Here is a 25,025-nt window from a genome sequence, read left to right on the forward strand (position 1 = left end):
CATCTTACGCACCACCAGACAGTGCTCCTTACATCAGCTGTTTCCATGGACAGAGTGATCTCCTTTCCCTCGCCCTGTAACGAGCCCATGAAATTATCTATACTCCTCCTCTGACTGCAGCTGAAATTTCACTTCGGAGGAGCTCCAGGCGGTAACCTTCAGCTGAGACGGAGAACAGGAAGTACCTTGGAAGTGTGCAGACGCACAGCCAGGGCTTCTCCAGTGACCTGCTCTTCATTTAACCCAGTCCACTCACAGCCTGACTCCCAAATGAAACCAACTGAAAGACGGTTTTGGTTTTGGCTGGGAGCTGAGAAGAGCTCCAAGTCCCACGGAAGAACGAGGCCGTCCCACTGGGCTCGCAAAGCAAGTCTGTCCGCAGCACGGTCCCTTGGTTCGGCAGGATCAGACAGGGGTGCTGTCAGAAACCCTGGCAGACCGGGCATGTCTACATGTGCTTTTATGCGGGCCTAATCTTAATGCGCATTAGCCTAATGACATTAAGGTGATTTAGGTGCACATCTACCCGTGCACGTGCTAATGCGCATTAACGCAGGTTAATTAACTAAAGTTAGTCCCGTCAATGGACACACACCGTGTAATGCGCATTAGTCCATCTACATGTTTGCTAATGTGATTAAGCTATTCGTGCATAAATTTGATACCTGCTTTATCAGATTTCGGCTCAAACAGCCTTACATCTCCACTTTTAAAGTGCATTAAGGGCATGCACGTGTAGACATGTGCCCTTAATGCACCTTAAATTGGGCTAATGCGCATTAAATGTACACGTGTAGACATGCCCAATGTGTGCCCAGAGGAGCTTGCACATCACTCCACCCTGGTATTACAGGGATGGGCTCTCAGAAGCAGGCAGCCACAGAAAGGCAGGGCTCCCTGACTTCCATGAGTTCCAGACTGCCATAAAGCATTACATGGACATGAATGTGGTTTCTGATCTTGCATTCCAGGAAGTGGGAAGCAATCTGATCTCAGAATTAAAACATTATGGAAAACCCACATGACAAATGAGGCGTAGGACTCCAACGGCCCAGCACAAGGGGCACGGGGCCTCAGCTGGTGCAAACTAACAGAGCTATGTTGAGAACAAGGGAACTAAACTGGGTTATCCCATCGAAAGGGGGTCCACTGTTATCAATCCCTGTTAAGGGTTTCCGATTCACAGCTTGCAACCCTGAAGGCTTTAAACATCCCAGAGATCCTGAGTCTAGCGCCAAAAAAAAAAAAAAAAAAAAATCAGCTTTGCAATGACAAGACTGAAAAATGAATACATCTGGGCTCTTCTGGTGTTTCAGCTTTTCTTTGCTGCCTTGAGAGCCCTGGGCACTGCTGTTTGTAAATGGAGGTGGAAATTCTGACAATCCCCTGATGCCAGCTGCTGGAGCTCTAAGAAGAAGGCTGTGTCTTGCAAGCACTGGTAACACGTGGCTTATCCTTATTTTAATTTTCTATTGTGGTTGTATGAGAAGCTTCTCAGAGACACAGCAGGAGGGGCCCCTTATGCAGACTAGGGCTTGGCTGCCCATATGCCAGTCTTAGCATCCTCGCCTGGGTGGAGGAGAGAAGTGATAAAGGGTCAAAGTGACTGGGAGCAGGTCGGCTTGGAAAATAAGAGCAAGCCGCAGTTCAGAGGGAGGCCAGGCAGACTGGGGAAGATGCCAGGGAGCTGGGAGCCAGTCGTCTAAGAAGAGGCAGCAGCTAGTCCAGAATAAAACAGGGCAGTCTGGACTCTGGGGAACATGAAGCTCATTGGTGTAAGGCTCCCAGGACTGGGAACCCACAGCTGAAGGGGGCACCAGTTCTCCGTACGCTACCGCCTAGCCACGAGGTGCATTACCTGCTGGGGAAACTTCGGATTGCTGCAGAAGAGGTGGACATTTCAGATTCGCCCCGAGAGTAAAAATGAATAAAAAATTAACAGGAAAGCGAGGCAGAGTGCAATGCTGGGGGTGGATGGGCCTTGCTACATATCAGTCAGCCCCATGAAAGCAAGAGGGGGTATGGAGCAGAGAGACCCTTGGGTGCTATGACCAAACCCTCCCCTACTCCTGTGTGTGGGAATCACTGCAAAGCACTGCTACTGCTACTCATTAACCAAATGAATTCAGCAGTGCACTCATTATCCTAATGAATTCAGCATTAGCAAATCACAGAACAGTCGGGCTGGCAGGGCCTCAGGAGGCCAGCTTCCGGTCCAAAAGGGATGAACACGCCAGCCTTTACTCCCCAAAGGATGCACATTTCCAAGACTGGTTCTTCCTCCACTATCAGCCTACAAACAGAAAGAGGCAGACAAGGCTCTTTGAGTACATCTGATATCTTTTATTAGGTATCTTTTATTATTATTTAGTTGGTCTAATAAAAGATATCAGATGTACCCAAAGAACCTTGTCTGCCTATGTCCTTAGACCAACATGGCCACAACCTACACCCCTACAAACAGACATCACATTTGTCCCAGGGTAAACCATTTTATCCTGGTACAAAATTGTGACCATTCAGACAGCCATGCCTGTTGTCCTGGACAAACCCTAAAAAGATTCATGGGATAAGAAGAGCTAACAGTTGATCCTGGGACATTGCGAAGCGCATCTGAACTGTTATCCTGGGATTGCATCGTTGAACAGAAAAGATGGCCTTCAACCGCTTGCTAAACCCAGACTGGAAAGGCGATGTGTGTACATGCCAATCCCAGGACTGCTCTGTTCCTGGATGAACATAGGCACAACTTGTCCCAGGACAAATGCAACAACTCTTCCTAGCCTCAGACTGCGAGCACTGTCAGTATTATGACACCATTTAAGATAAATCTGCAAAATCTCGTAGCAAAAATAGTATTTGTAATAGCCAAAGCTGCTCAGTTTATCCCTCCTACCTGCCCAAAAACCCTTCAAAACCAGAACATGTTGCTATGGCTGTGTAATGTGCCACAAGGAGCCAAATGCAGGCTGCTTGAGACAGCTGAAGACATGGGTTGGGTCCAGAATGGAGGTATCGCATGTCGGAAAAACTGAGGCCAAACTCGCTCCGCTGCCTGCAGTGACGGATGTGATTATATTCCTGAATGGTGTCTCAATGCAAGACGCAACAGCCCAAAAAGCCGAAACTGCTGGGTTTTGTCTCTAATAGGAATCTGTCTCCGTGGAGTAATCAGATCAGCCTGCGATGGAACCGGCGCTCTTGTCACAAGCTCTTGGAAATCGCAGCCTGCCAAGACAGGCATTCGGCAGGCTGAAGCAGCCTGAGCAATTTCAATTCATCATCTCAGGCCCATGTCACAACTACCATTTTTGAGAAGTCTTGATCAATCATTTACGCCTTCCTGTATTGCTGTAGATAAGAACATATGGGAAGCAAGAGACAGATGCACACAGAGCATTTCTTAGCTCTGTCTAGTGGATTGCCAGACAGAGCTAAGGCCTGGGCTTTGGTCCCATACATGGTCTTTGGGGAAGATTTCAGGACGTGGAGACAACTTAAACACAGCCTGGGAGGCAAGTCACCCCTGCTATTGCTGTTTGATAGCCAAGGGGCTGGTGAGACAGGCTGTTGCTGATCTTCCCGATGTCACAGACTTTGACTCCACTGGAGTCACGGGGGCACAGAAGGGAATTGGTGAGGATTTATTCACCAAGGCGCCCCTGGGGGTTACAAGAAACAATGGCCACAAGCTAGCAGAGAGCAGATTTAGACTGGACATTAGGAAGAACTTCTTCACAGTTCGAGTGGCCAAGGTCTGGAACGGGCTCCCAAGGGAGGTGGTGCTCTCCCCTACCCTGGGGGTCTTCAAGAGGAGGTTAGATGAGTATCTAGCTGGGGTCATCTAGACCCAGCACTCTTTCCTGCCTATGCAGGGGGTCGGACTCGATGATCTAGTGAGGTCCCTTCCAACCCTAACATCTATGAATCTATGAATGTCTGGCTCTGGGAGCAGAATTCACAAATCCAAGTTCGATGCTGACCTTCCCTGTACAGCAGGGAAAATCCGTCTCCTAGGAATGGGATGCACAGAAAGCAGCACATCGGGAGGTAAAGCCCTGAGCTGAAGGGAGGGCTATGTCTAAAATCCTGTCTCTTGAGTCCACTTAGGCTCAAGAGCAGCAAGAACCAGACCTCAGTGCTGTCAGAGCTCGTTAGCGGACCCTTTGTGGCATTCTTAAGACCCTTAAGATCAAGTCACAAAAGAGCAGTGAGGAGAAGGACCAACCAGAGCCAGGCATGTCCAGCATAACTCTGTATTACAGTACTTCAGGGACTTGAACAGGGTCGAACTGAATAGCACTTAGATGCTTAAGTCCACGCATATGCTCAAGAGGTGCAACACGATATGGTCCTGGGTTTGTGAACCTTAAATGCCGTAGGCATGAGATGCCCAGTCTGGCCAGCATGGTGGCAGTTCTGGACTTGCCCGGGGCATCCAAGTACATTTTCTGGTGAAAACTTGGGTACCTCCAGTCTTCCTGGTGCCCAAGCAGTGGGGACAGGGCTTGAGGCATTGCTCATATGGAATTAGGTGCTTAAACTTCACCTAAATTACACATTACTTGGGTGCCTAAAATCCTTTTTCCAATCTGACCCCTCGTGCGCTGCGTCGGGAATAGCTGTCTGCCCCAGGCTCTACCCAGCTGCACTCAGGTGTGGCTAGTGAGAGTACAGGCACTAGCACCAAATGGGGCTGCCTCAAACACAGAAAGGACGCTCCTTCCATCTCCGTAACCCTTTGGAAAGCACACCATCATTAATGCTGCGTAGACGCCTTGTTAAAGCACAAAGGCCAGTCGTCTGAACTATGTCAGGAAAAATTACACAGTGCTGAGTGAATGCAGCATTAAAGAGCACTGGATGTTGACAGGAGAAGAGGGGCAAGGAGATCTGGCCTTTTCGAGTCTGCTCTTTGAGATCAACCATGGCATAATATCTGTCTCACTGAAGGGAACACGTGGATTTTAAAAATAATTTTGATTGCTTCAGAAAAAACCCTCTCTGAAGTTTGCATGCCTGGAGACTACTGGGGAGCACCCACCCACCCACCCCTTCCTGGAGCTTGGCCTCATTGACCCAGTCCAGCCCAAACCTCCTCCCTGGGGCTGGGCTGCTCCTAAGGTTTCCTCCATTTGAAGCGTTTAACTCACACCCCCACTTCTCTTTCCCCGGGCAGCCACTGCCCGCCCTTCCTTCTTAGCAAGCCCTTCTCGGTGGGTCAGCAGAACCCACCTGGCCCTTCCCAAGCAGGATCAACACCTGCCACCCAGGTGGGGCATCGCTACCAAACGCTGCGGGCATGTTGCAGCTACCCTCACCCCAAAAGCCTTCTGCACTGGACCCTGTGCAACTATTACGCACCAGTGAAAGGTGACTGCATTTTTTAAGCTGTTACTTCACATTTCTTATTTCAAAAACCCAATGCTGTTCTCATGGTGGAAGCCTGTAAAATTCACCCCTTTAGTCTGGCAGCTGAACAAAGCCTAGCACAAGCTATTAACCAAAGGAATCAGGAACCTAATCCACAGCCCAGCGTTCATCAACACTGCTCATTATAATACGGACTTAATGATTTAAAAGGTAGTTAGCCGAGGTTGGCAGTTAAATTAATTAATGGAAAACATGTCCTGGAGTGTGGGAGGGAAGCTGACATGCTGAACGCAGAGAATGATGACAAATATCACTTAAAATCTTTCAAATTACGTCCCAGGCTTGGCCAGATGCCAGGCCTTGCACTCATTCTCTGACCATCTAGATAATATTGGCGTGCCAAAAAAATAAGACTACATAGCTCAGAGGAAGCAAAAGAAACCATCACTGGCTCAGCACCATCTCAAAACCCTGTTGAATGCGCACTGTTGAAGAGCTGCCCGTCTTCCACCCTAGTGGTGGTGGCATTTCAGTGGTGGGTGACACTATTCTCATCTATCCTGTACCTAGATCACGGGAACGTGGTGATCATCAATGAAAGTTTCCAACACCTGCTCTGGAGACATTCTTTTCCTGGCATTTTCAGTATGGGATGAGTAACGACCTCTGCTCCATCCAGAAATTGTGCCCACGAATGATAAAGCTGCTGCGGTAAGGAGCCTAATTCACTCTGTGATTGCTTCCAGCGGTGCTCAGGCCTCCACGCCGCTGTCTGAATCGGCCACCTCTAGATGCAACGAACCCTCGGGGTGCCCATTTACTGCACCAACATGGTGCCAGAATGGATGGGATCACAGCCATATGGGCTCCCTGGCCCAAACCGTCTTCCAGCTCCTGAGGTTGATTTCTTGGCTCTTCTTCGGCATGATGCCAGAAGGTTGAGCACCATTGCTGCAGGGAAACCCAGCCTGAAAGAAATGGTCATAAACAACCTGGACACTGGTGTCAAAAATGGACTGGCCAAGTTCGCTGACAACACCAAACTTCGGGGAACAGAGCCTACACTTGAGGATGGGCTGGTGATCCAGGCCGACCTCAGTAGGCTTGCACGGTGGGTGGATGAAAACCTGATGGCATTCAATATGGAGAAATGCAGGGTGCTCCACCTTGGGAATAAAAACCCACATCACACTTATAGGCTCAGCAATGCTACACTTGCTAGCACCACGACCGAAAGAGACTTGGGGGTCATGACTGACCACAAGATGAATATGAGCCACCAATGCGATACCGCAGCCGGCAAAGTGAACAATCTGGCTTGTATCTACCTGGGACGTCATCCTCCCACTGTACTCGGCCTTGGTGAGGCTGCAGCTGGAGTACCGCATCCAATCCTGGGCTCCACAATACAGGAAGGACGTGGAGAAGCTTGAGTGAGTCCAGAGAGCCATGCGCATGATCAGAGGCCAAGAGAACAGGCCTTATGGACACTTTCAAGAAACATTCGGATGCTTATCTTGCTGGGATCCTTTGACCCCAGCTGACTTCCTGCCCCAATGATCTTCTGAGGTCCCTTCTAGCCCTAATGTCTATGAAATCTGTGAAGAAGTCCCTTGTGTCCTTCAGCTGGGAAGGGTGGGACCCCGAGTGGACTCTTTCCCTCCTCCCTTCTCCACCCTCCTGGAGAAAAACACAGGCCTGAATAAGGCCAAGGCTTAAAACCCAGCACAGCAGAGGGCAAGAGGAAGAGGTGGCAGCACTCATTTCTGCAGGTGGTTTATGACTCCCCTGCATGAGGCACGCGCGTGCTTTAGTCTATGAGCTCTGTCTGCTTCCAGCAGATGGGGGCTGGAGGATTTATTAGCCTTGGAGAGCCCGAGAGCTTTGACAGCTTGGGGATGCAACGGCCAAATGTTCTGCTGCTAATATAAAGGCAGCGCTCCGGAAAGTTTGTGCAGTTCTTCATAGTTGCCCCTTCCTCTCCGTCTATATTTAAACTGTCAACTAGATTAAAACCGTCAGCGGAGGAATGAGAATTTTATTGACATGCTCCGTAGGTGGCACGGCCCTGTAAAATAAACATATACACAGCACGCTGCCTGGCGTGACTGCACCGGCAGAGATTTCTATAGTGCTGGCCTGGGGGAGTTTGTATCTGAAATCAATCCTTGATACAAAACGGATTCCAGAGGAGAGGGGGACAGACTTTACTCACATTTGCGTAGGGTGCGGGCATCCGTTCAATCCATTTGGTATTTGAGGTACGACGAAAGCAAGGGGAAGAGAGGAGGAGGGTGTGAAATTCCCAGAACGCGCTCAGGAGACTCGGTTTGTATGTGCCATAACACAGGGAATTTGTTTCTGGCACAACATTTGCTTAATCCCGACCACGCTGAGGACCTGAGACTTCTGCGCATATTTGTGTTGCGGTCAAGCATGATTATGTGCCCTGCTTGCCTGCAGACGGGGCAGGGTGATGAGATATCGGACCCGGAGGGGTCTGTCACATCTGTGTTTGCAGGACTGGGCATAGAGGCGTTGCACTCTGCTTCTATCTAGGCAGGGTCAACAGGACCTGTTTCTAAGTGGTGCATCGGTCACTTATTGCCTTTGCCTGTTCTTCTGTCCAGGGGGCTGCCTTTGCCTATCGTTCGACTCATCCCCACAAGGAAGAAAGGGATCCACCAAGATAAGGAAGAGAAAAAAAAAAAAACGAGGGAATGGATATTTCACTGGCCAAGTGATCATTTAAATCCGTACGATCTCTGCATTTGCTTGTGTTTGGTCATCTCTTGTGCAAAGATGGAGGATTCAAACCTTGGTGTTCGCAGCTCTGGGCTGGGTAAAACCAGACCCCAGCAATGCCAAGATTCAGAGAGTTTGAAGCCCAAAGGGACCATGAGATCACCAAGTCAAGCTCTAGTATGCCACAGGCCCATGGCTTTGAAACTGGGCAACACGTGATGCTTTGCCGAAGGGCATGTGCTTATGCTGGAAGAATGGCAGCGGAGCCTCGGACTGGGCACCATGTAGGGAGTAATGTCATTGCTGAGCACTGGCCTCGGTGCCGACACTCCTCTTAAGGCACCGACATGCAGAGGTGTAGAGAGGGTGCAGGCAGCAACCGTTTGCAGGTAAAGGGGTGCACAGCCAAAACGTCTGAACATCATTGCCACCGGCCCCTGGATTAAGCCCACTCCCGATTCAAAGCCATAAAATGGAGACTGTGTGCCTTCTCCGGTGTAGGTTACATGCCAGCGGTTATTTACCCTCCCAGTTACACTGCTGTAATTCCTAGCTTGAATTTGTCTGGCTTCAACTTCCAGCCACTGGTTCTTTTTCTGCCATCTTCTCTTAAACTAGAGCCCTTTCCTGACCAGCACTTTGCTGCGCAGGTGTTTATAATGTGGAATCAAGCCATGCCTCAATATTCTTTCAGATAGATAGATAGATAGATAGATAGATAGATAGATAGATAGATAGATAGATAGATAGATATAGACACGCACACATACACATATACACACCCACACATACATACATATACACACACACACACACACACACATATGTATATACACACACACCCATAAATACAAACACACACACATACACTAAGCAGGCTGGGCTCTTCAGTACTCTCACTGCAAAGCATTTTCCCTAGTCCTCAAATTTTTTCTGCTGCTCTTTCCTGCGCCCTTGTTAAATCCTCATTGTCCCTTTTCAAACGTGGACCAGAACTGTACTGAGCTTTCCAGTATCGAATGAACCAAGGCCCTACAAAGAGTAACTCATCCCCAGCTCATCGCTCCCGTGTTCATAAATCCTGCGATAGCCCTTTCTGCTACAGCATCGCCCTGGGAGCTCCTGCCAAAATACTTGTCCATCGTACCAACCCAGGTCCTTTTTGCAATCCCTGCTCTCAGGGTAACATCCCCCCCCACCCCACCGTCCTTGACTGCATTTCTTGTTCCTAGAGGCCTACCTTTACACTTGGCTACTGAAATGCACATTTGAAAGGGCCCAGACTACCAAGTCACCCAGGCTGCCCTGTCCTCAATGCTATATCCTCTATAATCAGTCTCACCCACGCGGTACGCTCCTAACTGATGAAAGGAGAGCCTACAACATCAACCGCACCAGAGGCCCAATCTCCAAGTGAAGCCTTGTGGCACCACTGCAGAGGGTGCATGACAGACAGGGGCCTTCAAAGGAGGGAAAGGTCTATTTTAGTGCTTTATTTTAAAATGAATAATTTTTAACGTTTAATAAAAAGATAAAATAACTTTGCAAGCAACTCAGAAAATAACTGCTGTAAACTGTAATAAGTTTATTATTTGGTCCAACATTGAGGCTGCCTATACGCGTTTCAGGGTAAGGGGGGCGGTTTTAAATAGAGAGGTTCCTGGAGAGCTGCTCTAATTAAAACGCCGCAGCGTTGCATGTCTTAAGTCCCCGCACATTTAAAAACGGCTGTGGGACACTAAAGCTCATTCAAATGAGCTTCAGTTAAAGAAACCCAGCAGCCATTTTTAAACCCGCAGGGGCGTATACACATGACACCGCTGCGATGCTAAAGCGTTCCAATTAGAACGCGGAGCAGACTTGATTAATCAAACTCAATTCATCAAATCCACTCTGACACTTTCTAATTAGAACATATTGGAGCATGTGTATAGGTACCCTAAGTGAGGCAAAAGCTGACAACTCCAGAGATGCCAACTGATAGGCTAAAAAGCAACTTAAAAATACATAAAAGTTCCCTGCATTACCCTGGTTATTAAAACAGGAATAACACTGAAAAAAAAAAAAAAATCAGATGGCCTTTTTGCAGCATGGCCTGTTGCCTTCCTGTCAGCTCTTCACTCAGGTTGGGAAAGAAAAAGAGCTTTCTCTTCAGGTCCCCAGGCCCTACAAAGCACCACGGGGTTGGATTGGCAAGCTGTGGGCCCAATGCTGCCTGGTGGTGAACACCTATTCCCATCACTTTAGAGGAGGGTCAAGGATGACCAGCAGCTCACTGAAGACACCCACCGTAGCATAGGACTGACCCTCCATGGGGATTCACATTACATCCAAGAGCCTCCTAATTGTCTGCTATTCAACAAAAGTAGAGGTCCCAATTCTGCTCCCCCTTAAACCAATGCAAACTGGGAGTAACTTAATGCAATTAAACAGGAGAGATCAGAGCCCGGCTGACAGATGTAGCTTGAAGATGATCACAATCTAACTGTAGACTTGACACAATCCTTAACACGGTCTAAACTAATTAACATAACCCTCAAGCGTTTAATTAGCTCCACTTCCAGGAGACGGTTGCCCTCACCCTGTTTTCCACGTTACACTTTGTGGCTGGTTTGGTTCTTACATCTGGACGTGCCAAGGATCAGGGCCGCGCTGCGCGCAGCACTAGCTGCACCTAACGAAGATGGGCCCATGGCCAAAAGAGCTTAGCAAGATAACCGCCAGCATAAACTGAAGTGCTTGCTTTCCTATGACTAACACCACCGCGGAGTCTCACTCAGTCATGCCAATGCCAGAGACACCCCACGCTCAGCACAGGGCTTGGCTAATCACTGACCCACGGTGGAAACAGTGTCCTGTTCAGAGCAGCCAGGTAAGGTTTATGCCCCATTTACGTCCTTTAAACCTCCTGCTGGTCCTGTACATGGGGATGAATGTCCTCCCCTGCTCTTGATTCTAAATGAGACACTAAAGTCTCTGTTTCTAGGCTACTCATTTATTTTAACTTAAAACTGTAAGATATTAATGTCAAGAGAACCTAGTTTAAGCTCCATACCCTGTAGCATTTGGTGCTGCTCAATGCCTGTGGATGCAGGACAAGTATTCTAATTAACTTCTTCAATTAATAGTTTCTTTTAACCTTTTAACAGCAGAAAAAGAAGTTTTCTTGCAACTTTTAATGCCCCATAAATCACGTAAAACAGAATATGTGCCTTTCCGAGAAGGCTGGAAGGTTAAGGTGCTCTAGGACTCCTCTTATAGAGGATACCCACCATTTTGGTCTCTTCCATTATGATGCAGACCGTGAGGCTCATCTTCCTCTTCTACGGACCCGATCCTGAACAATGCTGCGCACCTAAAAGCCATAGTAGCTTCAACATGGCTGGTAGGTGACCACCCTCGCTCAGGATCAGGCCCTTAATGGCACATATGCAGATCTTGCTTTCTCTCGAGGGAAAATGATTTCCTCGGGAATTTTGCTTCTTTGAAAACTGCAGCCCCTGGAAACACTGATGCTCATCTCTCTTGACACCAATATGAGACCAAAGGAAGAGATGCTGGTTGGGACTGAAGAACAGTAGCAATAATTTACAGCTTTTTATAGGAAACCTCAGTCAAGGCACTGCTACTGTGTGTTACTTTTGGATGGAGCAGAGTATAAAATTCAGGGTCTTTGGGGCACCTGCATTCTGGCAGAGAGGTGTGTTTCAGGCATTTTATTTACCTGCCGTGCTAAACAGAATATATTACACTTGACTGGGGCGAACGCTGCCGAATAAAGCATGTAAATCCAGAACCATGACAAGTAATTGCCAGAAATTAGAACCATGACAAGTAGTTGTCAGAAATTATCAGTGCAGGTCTCTTGCTGGCAAGGTTTGACTGCCCGAGTGAGCAGTGAATTGTGTATGTACTCTAGTCTAGTTATCGCTTCACTGCTTAAAGAAATAGGGGGGGAAGGGAGAGAAAACTGGATCAGAAAAGTTCCTAAATTACCCAGAGGATAATGTAACTGCTGGGCTTGCTGCACTGTATTCCTTAGCATAGGGTTCTTGGGAGACCCGGGACGTGACCCAGCCTGGTAATTCCCAATGCACTGATCCAGGTGGATCCTCACTATCCTTCACCCGGTTACCAGGCACAAGTAATGTCTGCGGAGCCCACAGATCTGCTCCTTAATGACGGGGATGAACCGGCCGGGAAGCTGGACACGAGCAGATTCGAAGGCATGCGCCAAAGAGCTCTTTAACTGAATGTAAGGATGTTTGATGAAGCAAAGGGCCAAGGTTTGCCCAACTGAGGAGCACAGATCTGTGAGCTCTTGGTGCCACGAGGAAGGGTGTTAAGACCTGTGGCCTGGCTCAGCACCTCTTGCAGTAAAACCCACTGCGGAGAGGGACTATCCCCGTCCCATTGAGGACCACGCTAACGATGCCCCTGATCGGTACCCAGCAATCCAGAGGAGATCACAGCCATCTGCCCAGAGGTGCTACTGTGCCTCTGCACCCGTTCTGGCTCTGGGTGGCTGTGCCCCCTCTCCAGTACAGATCCACTACCAAAAAATTAAATTAAATTAATTAAACATTTTAAAATGTGTGTAAAAATAATCCATTACCAGGAATTCCCCATGGCTGCTGCAGGGCCACTGAAGAGGAAAAACAGAAAACACAGCTTAAGCTTGACATGCCTGGAGAGCATGTGCTCCCAGGTCCAGCGCCCCTTCCCTATAGCTTACTAATCTCTGCTCTGCCCCTCGCGACGGCCATCAGCCCTACAGGGCACAGCTCGGGAGGCAGGACTGTCGGGACAGCTCCCCTTCTCTCATCCAGAACAGGGAGACGCATGTTCAGAGTATCCCTTGTGTGTACTGGCCTGGGATCCCGGGGAGAGGAAGAAAGGCACAGGATCTTCTAAGAGATCCAGTCCAGCTCCAAGACAGGGATTCTTCCGAAAAAACGAAATGCAAATGGGCAAGGTTCCCCTTGGAAAGTCTGCTCCGAAACAACGGCGATGACCGTGATGGGGTGGAAGCTTCTCGGGAAGAACGGCAGAACGAGTTACAGCTGCAAGGGATGGCACGGGAAGAGGGGAAGCCAAGGAGCCAGTGGCGCTGGAAGGACAAAGGACGACTACTGGAGATCAATTTGGGAGTGAATGGCACTTTCCTGGAAAATCTGCTTTAGCCAAACAAGTTACTGGGCTCCATATGGAGGTACTCGAGGGACATTTATAAGAAGCAAGACTGAATGATCTCATGGTTTCTTCCATCTTAAGCTCTTGGAGTCAAAAAGAGCTTGAGAGCAGCTGTTTCTAAGCTCACTTTTTAATAATAAAAGCAATGCGAAGAGGTGGATGCAATGAGATTCAAGTAACTCCTACTGAGGTGAGAGAGCCAGGACTCTAAGAAGGTGGAGCACATGGTCCTGATGCTAAACTTCCCAGGATCTTGAAGTGATTTGCTACTGAACCTGCCAAACGGAGGCAGTGTTGTTCAACAGGCAGGGGGAACTCGGTGGGTACCAGGAGACCGGACAAAAAAAGTAAAAGTGATGCCAGTCTTCCACAAGGAAAGGCCCTGACATTTTCCATCCAGCCCAATGATTAATGATGGAAGGGGCCTCAGGGATCCTCTAGTCCAGGCACTGGCTGTGCTGTTCCTACCCCAGACACCTGTCCAGCCGCTGCTGGAAAACTCCAGGGCCGGAGATTCACTGCTCCACTGCCCTGCTGCTCTCTCAGTTAGCAAGTTTTCCCTGAGATTTGCTCAAACTCTGCCCTTCTGCAGTTTAAAACCACTGCCTGTGTCCTACCCTCTGCTGCCAGGGGGAACAGCTGTTCTCCCTTCTTTACGGCAGCCTTGCAAATATGCAAGGGACAGATACCTGGTAGTCGTTCTCCGTTTCCTTCCCTCCCAACTCAACAAACCCAGTTCTCTTGAACTTTCCTCGTCCAGATGCACTCTAGCCCCTTCGCCGACTTGGTCGCTCACCTCTGTATTCCCTCCAGTTTCTCCACATCCTTCTTGAGATCGGGTGCCCAGGATGGACGCAATACTCTGGCTGAGGCCTGACCAGCTCTGGGTAGAGCCGTATCATCGTCTCCTGTTTCTTGAATATAATGCCTCTGTTAGTACAGCTCCTAATGGGGTCAAGTAAACACACTAGTGGGCAGGGAACGAATCCAGGAAGATCTGGACAGGTTGGAGAAGCGGGCACAACAGAATAGGATGCAATTCAACAAGGACAAGTGCAAAGTGCTGCCCCTCGGGAGAAGGAATCACCAGCACCCTTACAGGCTGGGGATGACCCCCTCAGCAGCACTGAGCTCTACCCAGCTATGAAGCAGCCAGGGGAGCGATTGGATAAGACCTCATAATATAGGCAGACATCTAAATTTCTGGGATTTTTCAGACAAGATTTAAGCAATCTGCAAAAAATCTGACACCTTGCCAAGACGCGAGTGTCACACGAGTCTGATGTTTAAGTCAACGGAGAGTGACATCCCGGCTGCCCACCACAGCCAAAGACACGCAGGGCTCCCAGGGAAAGACTCGGAGGTTTCATCCACAGCCGCGGCCTTGCAATCGCAGCTGGCACGCTGCAATTTCTCTGCTCTGGCTTGAAATTAAAACAGAGCCGGGACGGCCTGAGTCACAGCCGCCGGCGTCCACAAGTCCCAGTGCAGCTGGCATGCTCTTTGTTGGTCTTAGTAAGAGTAATGAAGCTGTGTTCTTCCAGCAGGGCTTCCCACAACTCGGGGGGGAAAGGAAACCTCCTCTCTGGAGCTACCCAACTGCTCCAGGGATGGAAGAAGTCACTCTCTGGGACTGTCAATCCACCACGCTGCCCAGCACTGGATTCTTGGTTGGTTTAAACAAAGACGGCTGCTGCCTATAGTGCCCACCTGCAACCCACGCAGGAGTTTGGTCCTTACGCTGTAGTCGTTTCTAAGTGCCCCAGGGGGGAATTAGGGCCCTGCTGTGCTGCAAACTGCACACAGGTCTAATAGGATAGACCCTAAGCAAAGAGCTTAGTCTAAACATCTGATGAGACAGCAGGTGCAGATAAACAGAGGAAGGACACTGGCAGCACAAGGGCCATATGGGATGCTACAAACAGCCACTGTTGCACCAAGTGCTTGGTTTCAACTGATTTCATATTCAGAAGTGCGAATCCATTGTGCTTTTAAAATGTCCTCCGATCAGGCCACGTTTAACACCAGCGTGGCCTTAGAAAGAAATGGTTGCTGAGAAAGGATGGGAAACATTGCCGTGCTTCTGCGGTGCACCAAGTCTCACAGCGGCATGTGTCAGAGGCGGTCCTTAGGAGCATCTTGCTGCCACCAGACCCCTGCTACCTGCCTGCCTGGCCTGGCTGCGCGGCTGCCTGCCTAGCATTTTAAAGCTGCACGAGCCAGGGTTGCCACGTCTGTGAATCAAACCGTGTTGGCCGACGTGGAAGAAACCGAGCGGGATTCGTGTGGGCTCTGGCAATGAAACCCACTAAGTGATGCACCACGGATTCCATGTACAGAACTGGGCACCGACCTGCCATGCTGACACGTGGGCCGGGCAGCTCGGCATTTCCAAGCATCCATTGCCCTGAAATGCTAATGCGCTGCAACACAGCAGGTGCAGCAGAAGGTAAAAAGCAGATACCATGGGGGGAGGACATCCCCTTGAATGCTCCTGGTGGTAGAGTTGCTTGTCAAGCAGGTTCGGAGGGTTTTCAAGGACAGTCCTCTGTGCCGCGGTTTGAGTGTGCAGAGAGCTTGATGAAAAGTTCAATACTGTTTGATTTGGTCTATTAAGACGCTGTGTATTGATGCTAGTATTATGAAAGGAAATTAAGCCGCCGTCAATGAAGGGGCTTTGGGGGAAAGACCTGGTGACCTCATTTAAAAAGGACACTGCCAAGGTTGAAAGATCGCAAAAGAGAAGAGCTTCCCCTTGCTGCTGGCAGTGCTGGGGACCTCTCCCTGCTGGAATCCTTCCTTGTGTGAGCAAAGCCAAACCTATTTATCTATTTATTTCAAATTCGGGTGAGAACAATATATGCTTTTGCTGTCTAAGACAGAGCTCTCCACCTTGCCGAGCTGAGCAGCAGCCTCTCACCGAGCGAAGAGTTAAAAGCCTCTGGCTGGCTTGCTCCAGCCAGCTTGGGGGTGACCTCGCTTGGATCCTGCGTTCACTCCCGGGTTTCACAGCCAGAAATATATTGACAAATTGGAGGGAGTTCAGAGACAGCAACAAAATGATCGGGGCTGGATGGACAGGCTGGAGAGGGGAGATTAAAGCAGCTGAATGTGTGCACCCAGCGCCGTGGTTAAGTGAGGACACGAGAACAGTCAGCAAAAATCTGAAGGTTGTAAACAGCAAGGAGGCAGAAGGAGAGCAGTGCACGTGTGTGTGTGTGTGTGTGTGTGTGTGTGTGTGTGTGTGTGTGTGTGTGTGTGCGCATACACACACACACAGGCACATTTAGGAAGACTACAAGAGAGTAAGGAGTAGGAGATTTCAGAAGGGACACGGCAGAATCAGGAAACGCTGCCTGACACTAACAGCCTGTGGAAAAACCTCCCAAGGACAGTCATGGCAGCCCCACTGCCTGCCTTTCTCATACCACAGCACTGCCCCAGAAGGCCTATGTGCCTCGGGTCACTAGGACAGGAACAGTGCAATCATACAATAAAAGGACAGATACCATTACTACTACTACCATGTGGCTTTGTACAGCATTTGCTCTGCTCACAACTCTGCACAGACATCAATCCAACCTCATTGTTGTCTTGAGGATAGTGGGTAGATAAGAGTTATGACCCCATTATACAGATGAGGAACTGAGGGACAAGACACAGAGAAGCCCTTTCTGGTCTCTCTGGCCCGCCTTCATCCTACAGACTGTGCAGTCACTTTAAATCAGCCCAGATGAAACATTGTACAGATCTCCTATAGGGAGCCAAATGGACAGAAAGGATTTAGCAAGAGAGTTTTGCTGGGGTCTGATCTCTGCCAGTCTGTGAGGCAGCATGAACTGGATTTTGGACCTAGAAGGGAGGAAAAGATGACATTTTATATGATGGGACATACGATCTGGCTCCTTGTTCTGCCTATTTGACCTAAGCAGGCACAGGCATCTAAATGCCATCTCATCCCAGCCTGCTCCACCCCTGAAAACCAGCTAATGTAAGAAGCATGTGGGTCTTCCCTCCCCTACCTGCAGCCACCGCTGCTCTCTGTGCCTCTGCCTCGAGCCTAGGGACGGCCTGTTATAAAAGCATCCATGTTACCATATTTTCAGGGATTCAAACAGGGAAGAAGAGGTTGGGGACAACCATATAATTTAGGGCGCATGGCATTTCAGATGCGAGTGATCCCTGGTGCACACTGATTTTAACACTAAGTCCCTATCCAAACTACACCCAAGGAGATGTGCAACTGGAGCGATGGCTTGTTGCTACATGCGCAGCAAGTGTACCTAGAAGTCCCTGCTAAAATTACACAAGTGCTAGGCGCTGTACACGTAGTAAAAGGTGTCTCTTTCTGATTGCCTACACACACAAGATGAGCTGGGAGGTGCCCACAGCCACACACGTGATTAGGGGTGCACCCAGTAGGAGAGCTCAAGGCTTCCAACCCCATGCCCCGAGTCCTCTCTGCTTGAGAGTGCCACATGTTTTGTGCTGCATGGAAGAAAGGCTTTAAAGTTATTGCTTCCACCTAGCCCTGGTTGGATATACAGCTTGCACCTGCAGATGAGGTAAGGATTACAGTTTTAAGAGCTGATGTATCAAGCTGCTTGACAAAGACGTGACAGGGAGCTCTGGAGGGTGGACAGGGCAAGTGGATCGGTACTGTCCATATTCTCATTAATTGACCCCCATGAAGCACTGGGCACCATGAGTAACATCTGCCACGTGACTCCACAATCACCCAGCGAGTACTCTATCCTCCATCCCCCTTTACTAGACATTAACAATACGGGAGGCTGCAAGTGGGAGAGGATCAGTGAAAAAACCCTGATCAGACCCCATTCACGCTCCCTTCCAGCCTCCGCTCTTTGCCGCTGTGCGACACAGGAGACTGGGCAAGACGGACCTAGGGTCTGACCCAGGGAATGGCGGTTCTTATATTTATGTTCACAGGTTTCCTGAGCACTTCAGGAAGGGAACTCCAGATGCTGGGTTGAACTCTGCTCCATCATCTCAAACGAAGGCTAAAAGAGCAAGAATGAGATTACAGGATCACAGGAAAGCAGAGCTGGAAAGGACCTCACGAAGTCATCAAAACTGACTAAACCGTCCCAGCCAAGTATCTGTCCAACCTGCTTTCGAAACTTTCCAAGCATGGAGGTTACACCGCCTCTCTAGGCAGCCTGCCCCGATGCCTGCCCACTCTCGGAGATGCTCGGGTTCAGGTGCCTTTCCCCTTTCACCCATGGGTCTGTGCAGCCCAGCGGCCTCTGCGCGCTTCCCTGCTCCTCCCTGGGGAAAGGACTTTGCTCCAATGGCATCACAGGCCTGAAAAGCAGCATTCATAAAGTCGCCCCAGCTCCAAATCGAAAAACTTCTGCGGGACAGACAAGCGCTGAAATATTACCCAGCTGGCCCCTTCCTCTGCTGCATTTATTGCTGTCTTGGCAGATGAATTTCAGGTTGCTGCCACAGCCGCAAACTGCTTGTTCTGCCAACTGTACATTACTAACATTGGAAGGGGGCCAAACTAGGAATCTTTTCTAAAAGCATTTGCTTCATACTTTAAATAACAGCAGCCCAGCATGCTGGGGGAGGGAGAAAGGGGAGAGGACTTAGCTGATGTATGCGATGCATTTGCAAGGTTTCCTCCTGGCTTCTGGCTCCTCTACGAATTTGTGGGACAAAAATAAGTCCCGATCCTGCAGATGGAGAAGCCTGTTTGGAGGCGGGAGAAGGGCCGAGAAGACGTGACCTCTAAATCCTCCGAAGAGGCGAGCTCGGAGGGGCTGACAACGGGGAGGAACCTCCACCGCTGAGTGCTTGCTTGGCAAGCGGAGGCTGAGCTGGGGATTGTTTCCATTCATTAGGAGCTTACACCTGCTGGCTCCCATAACTCCACGACTCGCAGGGAGCGCCGATAAGTGCCCCGTGCTCCACAAAGGCTTTCGCTTTGGCATTTTCTAATCCGACAGAAAAGGGCTCCAGCTACTGCTTCCTCTGTTCGACTCCGCTGCCTCCGCCCCTCAGTTAGACGGGGTCTTGCAATGCTGCCCCTGTCCCAGCTCACTTTGGTGCCTTTGGGTTTTGCTCGCTGGGGTCACTGAAGCAATACAGACGCGCCGCTCTTTGACCCCATCAGCAGCGCCGCTACGTCTCCTCCCCGAGATGCTCGCAGGTACGTGCCCAGCACGGAGAATCCTCCCAGGTGCTGGCTGTTGCTGGCATGTGGCCTAAATACCGCAGGCGAGCTCCCTGACAGGGCCTCAGGAGTAGGCCGTGTACATAATAAATGGGCCATAGACATGCAGGTTTTCTGTTGGGCAGGTATGTGTGTCCATGTACCTCCCATGCATTTTTAGATCTCACCTGTGCCAAGACAGTGCAGCCCCTCAGGCTGCCCTCTTGCTTTATGTAACCTCCCAGTGTAGCTCTTGGCCAGTCTTGGTGTACAACTCTCCACCCTGTTTATGTCCCAAGGCCTTTCCCCATATCGTTCCTATTCCCTTCTGGCAGCCAGCATGCTCTGGGGTGCTGAGGCCGACATCCTGCACAAAGGCCTGCACCTATGGCCACTCTGGCTGCGTGTCTGAGCATGACAGTAAACCTCGCTAGAAGCACGGACAAGCTGCATCCGACCCCTGTCCTCAGGCAAAGCTTTGGTGACTCTGGTGTCTGCTAGTTCTGCGGGAGGACGGACAGCTTGGGAAGCAAAACCAGGAGCCAGCTAATCAGCTGACATAAAGCACACCTTTGAATGGGGCAGAGACAAGGAGGAATGGCAGGGATGCACGGAAACAAACACCACCTGAATAAGGTTCAGTGCCAGAAATACGTCTCTGACCCCAGTACAAATCTACTGCTGTTTAGACGTGTCACCCTCACCTTCTCCTGCCTCGTGCTCCTCCACGGAGGCACTAAGGAAATGCAGAGGTGAAGTTGCATTGGTGCCGCACCAGCTAATCCAGTAATAGAGAGCAAAGCTCAAGGAACAATATTTTTAAGTAGTGCTTGTCCTAGTTAATGTTCAGCCCTGCTGTGCAATGTCAAGAAAACTAATGAACGCTGAAGTGCCAGTAAGCAAGAAGCTCTTAAGTACTTACCTACTATGAAATTCTTTTCAGATTTCAGCTGTAACGTGAATGAAATCTGAAAACAGGCTGCCTGGTTCTCCGGGACGGCGGCGCAGCTCCGTAGCATGCGCAGGGCTTAATCAGTGATGAATGTTTCACAACTCTCCCCGCCCCCTCCCGCAGAGCCTGCGTTCTGCAATTCCGTTCCTAAAATAATAGTGAGCTCGGAGGTTCGATGCCAGCGCGCCCTGGACATATAGCCTAAAATGGTGTGCTCCTTGAAGAGACGAGGAGGGTTGATGCTACCATGCACGCACGCACTCACTGCCAGGCTACAGGGTGTAGAAAATCCTTAACATCTGTTACAAGGCGACGCTGCTTAGCTCTGAAAATGGGCAGCAGGAGAGTTGGGCAGATGGATCTGGTTGCCTGGTCCTGCCCATCTCACCTCTGTGCAAGGAGGCAGCACACAGGATACATGCAGTGTCCACACCTTGGCTGAAGCACTGAGGGCTGAACTGAGCATAAGCTAAAAGCCTGAGCTCCTATGCTACGAGCTAAGCCACCACTAGCTCTACAACTGGGGCCAGTAATGTAGGGCACAGAGGGGACCCATAATACATACTCACCAGTAGGATGAGGATGTACTGCCAATGCCCTGTTTATGCCCTTTGGATTTCCATGGTGCCTATTCATAGACATTTCATAGACATTAGGGCTGGAAGGGACCTTGCAAGATCATCGGGTCCAGCCCACTGCCCAAGGGAGGCTGGCCCTCTGCATAGGGCGACTGTCAATCCCCAAAGGAACACGGGGTCTGAGCACCTCAAAGTGCTATTAAAGCCATTAGTTCAGGGTGAAGAAAGGGATTATCGTCCCATGAACGCAACAGCTTCATACCAGGGAGTCTGTTGCAGACAGAAGTGGTGCTTCTCTTCGTGTCATTCACAGTGGCTGGGTGTGGCAGCCATGGCTGGATTCGTGGCCCCCAGCCTTTCAATCACACTGGTTGGCAAGGCTGAACGATTTGCTTGCGGTCACATAAAGCATCTGTGGAAGAGCTGGGCAAAGCAGCCAGACCTCCTGACTCCCAGCCCCACACTGCAACAGACTGTGCCACCCCACCCCTGCCTTCCCCGTCCCTGGTGTAAGCAGAGACTTTGAGCCTCTCAGCACGGCTGAATTCCTGGGCATAATAAGCAAAGCCTTCAGTTACTGGCAAAGTAACAAAAAGTCCTCCCCTTCCCTCCCCCACCTGCTTGTTCATGTAAGGAGTTGCTGATGCCATGTGGCAGCCTGGGGAAAGCGCTCTATTCAGGGGAAACAGCATGAAGTGCACGCAGCTTCGTACATGCTGCAGTCCATAGGCGCAGGCATCTCTCTCTCTCCCCTTTTTGAAGGGGCAGGGACACCGGCACAAAAACTGCCCTTAAATGGGTACAACGATGGCCAACATTTGCTTCTTGCTTAAAGCCACTTAGGAAGGAAACCTGGTCTAGTGAGAGCAGTACAAAAGGGAGACCAGGAATCATTGCATTTTCCAACCCCAGAGCCCTTCCTTCTGCAACCCTGGGCCAGCCATGTAGGTTCCCGGGGACTACAAATGGGTTTAATGTGCACGGACCTAACTTGCAGCAAGGCTAGAGATGAGCTGGTTTCAAGGGCCTGATTGCACGTACAGGTGGTCCTGCTCATGTACGTGGGATGCTTGTCAAAGGAAGGACCGCTTCCTTACAATGCCGGCAGAGCACAGGCAGGAGGAACGGGATAATACCTTGGCTCTACAAAGCACAGTCTCACAATGAGTCTACGCCGGCAGGACAGGCTGTGCTGGGCAGGAAGACAACATTGCATACAGAGCTATGATTTCAAGGAACAAGCTGCAGGGACAGGGGAGACGTCCACGCAAACGTCTTCGTGCCAGTGGGAGAAGCCAAGCTCTGCCAGGCAGGACTGCCTCTCAGCCACAGCTCTGCTTCGCTTCTCAGCGTTCAGAGGGACCAGGAGGACATCGTGCCTACAGGACTCCCGGGTGCCTGGCAGCCATCATTTACCTTGTTCCAATCTCTTCATCTGCTGGATCTGGTCGACTGTCTTTTTCAGGATCTTGCATTTGTCTGGTTTGACGCTCAGGGTGTCGATGTCCCCGATGTTTGCTGACAGCAGCTCTGCCAGCTCCTCCAAGTACTTGTTCTCCTGCTCCCGGCGCCGCTTCTCATTGCTGTAACAACAAAGAAACCGCAGGTTAATTAATGGCTTTCCCGCTGCTCCCCCCTAAATAGGCAAGTGTTTGTGTGTGCCACAGGCACCCGTATTTTTGGCTCGAGGCAGGACTGGCACCTCCAAAATGCAGGGGGACCTGGAGCAGGCTCTGGCCTGGTTTTCAGCAGACACAAAATAGGACTGAGTTCCGAGGAAAGTCCGTGGAGAGAGGTCCAACACAGAAACCAGGCAGACTTGCCTAGATCGGGAGCAGACCTGTGCCAGCACAAAAATTCAGGCTCCATCCTGAGCAAACTGAACAAATTCTGCTCCTGTGAACTCTTGCCTTCCCAAAGCCACTGGTCAGACTGGTGCAAAGCATGCCTGACTCCACCTGCAAAGGATCAACAACATCCACCGGAGAGTGGTAGTTAGCTGTGTTAACCCGAGGTTAAGTAAAAGGCAGAACAGGGCAGGACCTTGGAGACTAACTCATTCAGAGACGCACAAGTTTTTGTAGGCAACAGCAAAAGCTATAGCAGCAGGGGCCAGCCTTTTTTGGCAGGCATGGCTCAAATTAGCTCCGTACCTTTCCCGAGTGTCACCCTGATCCCTCTTCCTTCCCTGATCTGCTGCTCTCCTTTCTGCTTCCTGTCCTGTGCTCCCTGCCTGATCTGCTGCTCTTTCTTTTCCTTGCCCAATCTGCCGCGTGCCGCACCCAGAGGCTGCCCGTGCCACCTGTGGTCCTCATACTGCAAGATGGCCGCCCCCGAGCTACAGCATCTGATAAAATAGGCTGTAGCCTATGAAAGCTCATGCCTCTCGGACTTAATCTATTAGGTGCCACCCTGCTCTGCTTTCTGCTTAACATCAACTGGAGTGCACAGGGGTTGACATTGAATTGAGGCCCAGGGCTGGGATGAAATGCTGGTTTCTTCCCAGTGAGAGAGCCAGTAGCAGCTCTCCTCCTCAAAGCCAAATGCAGGCAGCCTGATACAGCCCCATGAAGTCTCCCTGCTGCAAAGAGCAACAACTTGGCTCTCAGAGTCACTCCAGAGACTGTAACGTATCCCTGTGCCAAAGACACCGTGAGCAGGAAATCCAGTGTAATGATCTACCCATGCTGGACTGAGTCTGGAAGCAAGACTGCTCCATCGAGCTCACAAGCCCTGCGTAGCAACAGTGACTGGCCAGTGCACTGCACACACACATACCTATGTGCATGTAAACTTTATTAGCACGCGACTGCACCCCCTTCCCTGCAGCCGCGGAGGGACATGGAGTAATAGGCCAGTGCAGAAAAAGCTGCCCCAACGTGGATTACTCTTGTTCGCAAGCTGATGTGATGTCAGAGGGAAGTCACGAGTTTGTAACTCAGCGAGAACGCCAGCAGCCCCCGGATCCTAGGGCAGATGCTCCATAGCACTTTTCCCAGATAGAAGGAGACAGGGAAAATTAAGAGCAGAAAGTCCCGTGCCAGAAGTCCAGGTCAACGAGAAGACCGGGGGCTTGTCTATCCAGAAAAGCACTCTAAATCAACCCGCTACTGAGGAACGAGGCTGGGCAGAGGGAGAAGCTAAAGGCTGGAAAGTTGAGGTTTTGCTGTCCGTGTTGAAGTTGCCCTGTAGCAAACGCTGGCCACCCGCTGCTTCCCTCTCTGCAGCTGGTACCCCGACACCTTAGCCCCCCCTTCCTACAAAGGGATCCATCCCAAACCCCGAGCCAGCGACACGCATGGAGCAGTGCTGTGCACAGATGTCCTGGGCTCGCAGACTGGTTCCTTCTTCTCCTTATTCAATTCCAGCTAGACGATTAGTTTTGCTGCTCGGCCTGACAGGTGCATACCGGCTCCTGTACTCTCCGCTGCTGCTGCCTGCGCTCACCCTCCCACGTATAGAGCTGGAACGAGGGCATGTGCACCCCTGAAGGGACCATCGTGTCCTTCATCTTCCTCCACCCGCAGCTGCTATCTCGGTGCAGGCTCCGCTGGACTGAGATTCACCCTTCTAGGCCTCCTTCCCCCTTGCTCCCCCTCCATGCGAGGTTGAGAAGTCAGAGATGCAGGAGACGGATGTATCAGACTGATGCAGCAAGCCAGTGGCTGGGGAGGGGGTCTCCTAGCAAAACCTCCGGTTTTTAAAAACAATCATTAATGAGACTGCAGACCTCTCTGAGACAGGGGAAAATGATGAGTATTTAGGTCTGGCCACTGCAGGCTTAATTGATTAAGTGAGTCTGCTCCAAAGCGGTGGATCTCTGGTGCGTTGCTGGAATAAAAGTATGTGTATAAATGCCCGTGAAGTCTGTGGAGCTTGGGTTAAGTCAAGCTCTGTGCAAAGAGAGAGGTAATAAGTGGCTGCTGGTCTTTCGAGGGAGGCATGTTGCACTGGCTGGTAATTTGGAAGGGAGCAGGGACTGCCTGCCTGTGAACTCGGGAGCACG

At 50.4% G+C, this 25,025-nt stretch overlaps 1 protein-coding gene across 12 annotated transcripts in view; it reads right to left on the minus strand.

The window, feature by feature from the left end:
* Positions 1-25,025, minus strand: part of NCOA1 (nuclear receptor coactivator 1) — a 280,613-nt gene that overhangs the window by 80,691 nt on the left and 174,897 nt on the right. For all 12 annotated transcript variants that reach the window (XM_019483798.2, XM_019483805.2, XM_019483804.2 and 9 more), the window contains one exon: positions 22,436-22,602. In XM_019483798.2, coding sequence (XP_019339343.2) covers positions 22,436-22,602 — 167 coding nt within the window. The remainder of the gene's footprint in view (positions 1-22,435; positions 22,603-25,025) is intronic.

Source organism: Alligator mississippiensis, chromosome 1, assembly GCF_030867095.1.
Source record: "Alligator mississippiensis isolate rAllMis1 chromosome 1, rAllMis1, whole genome shotgun sequence".
NCBI lineage: Eukaryota > Metazoa > Chordata > Crocodylia > Alligatoridae > Alligator > Alligator mississippiensis.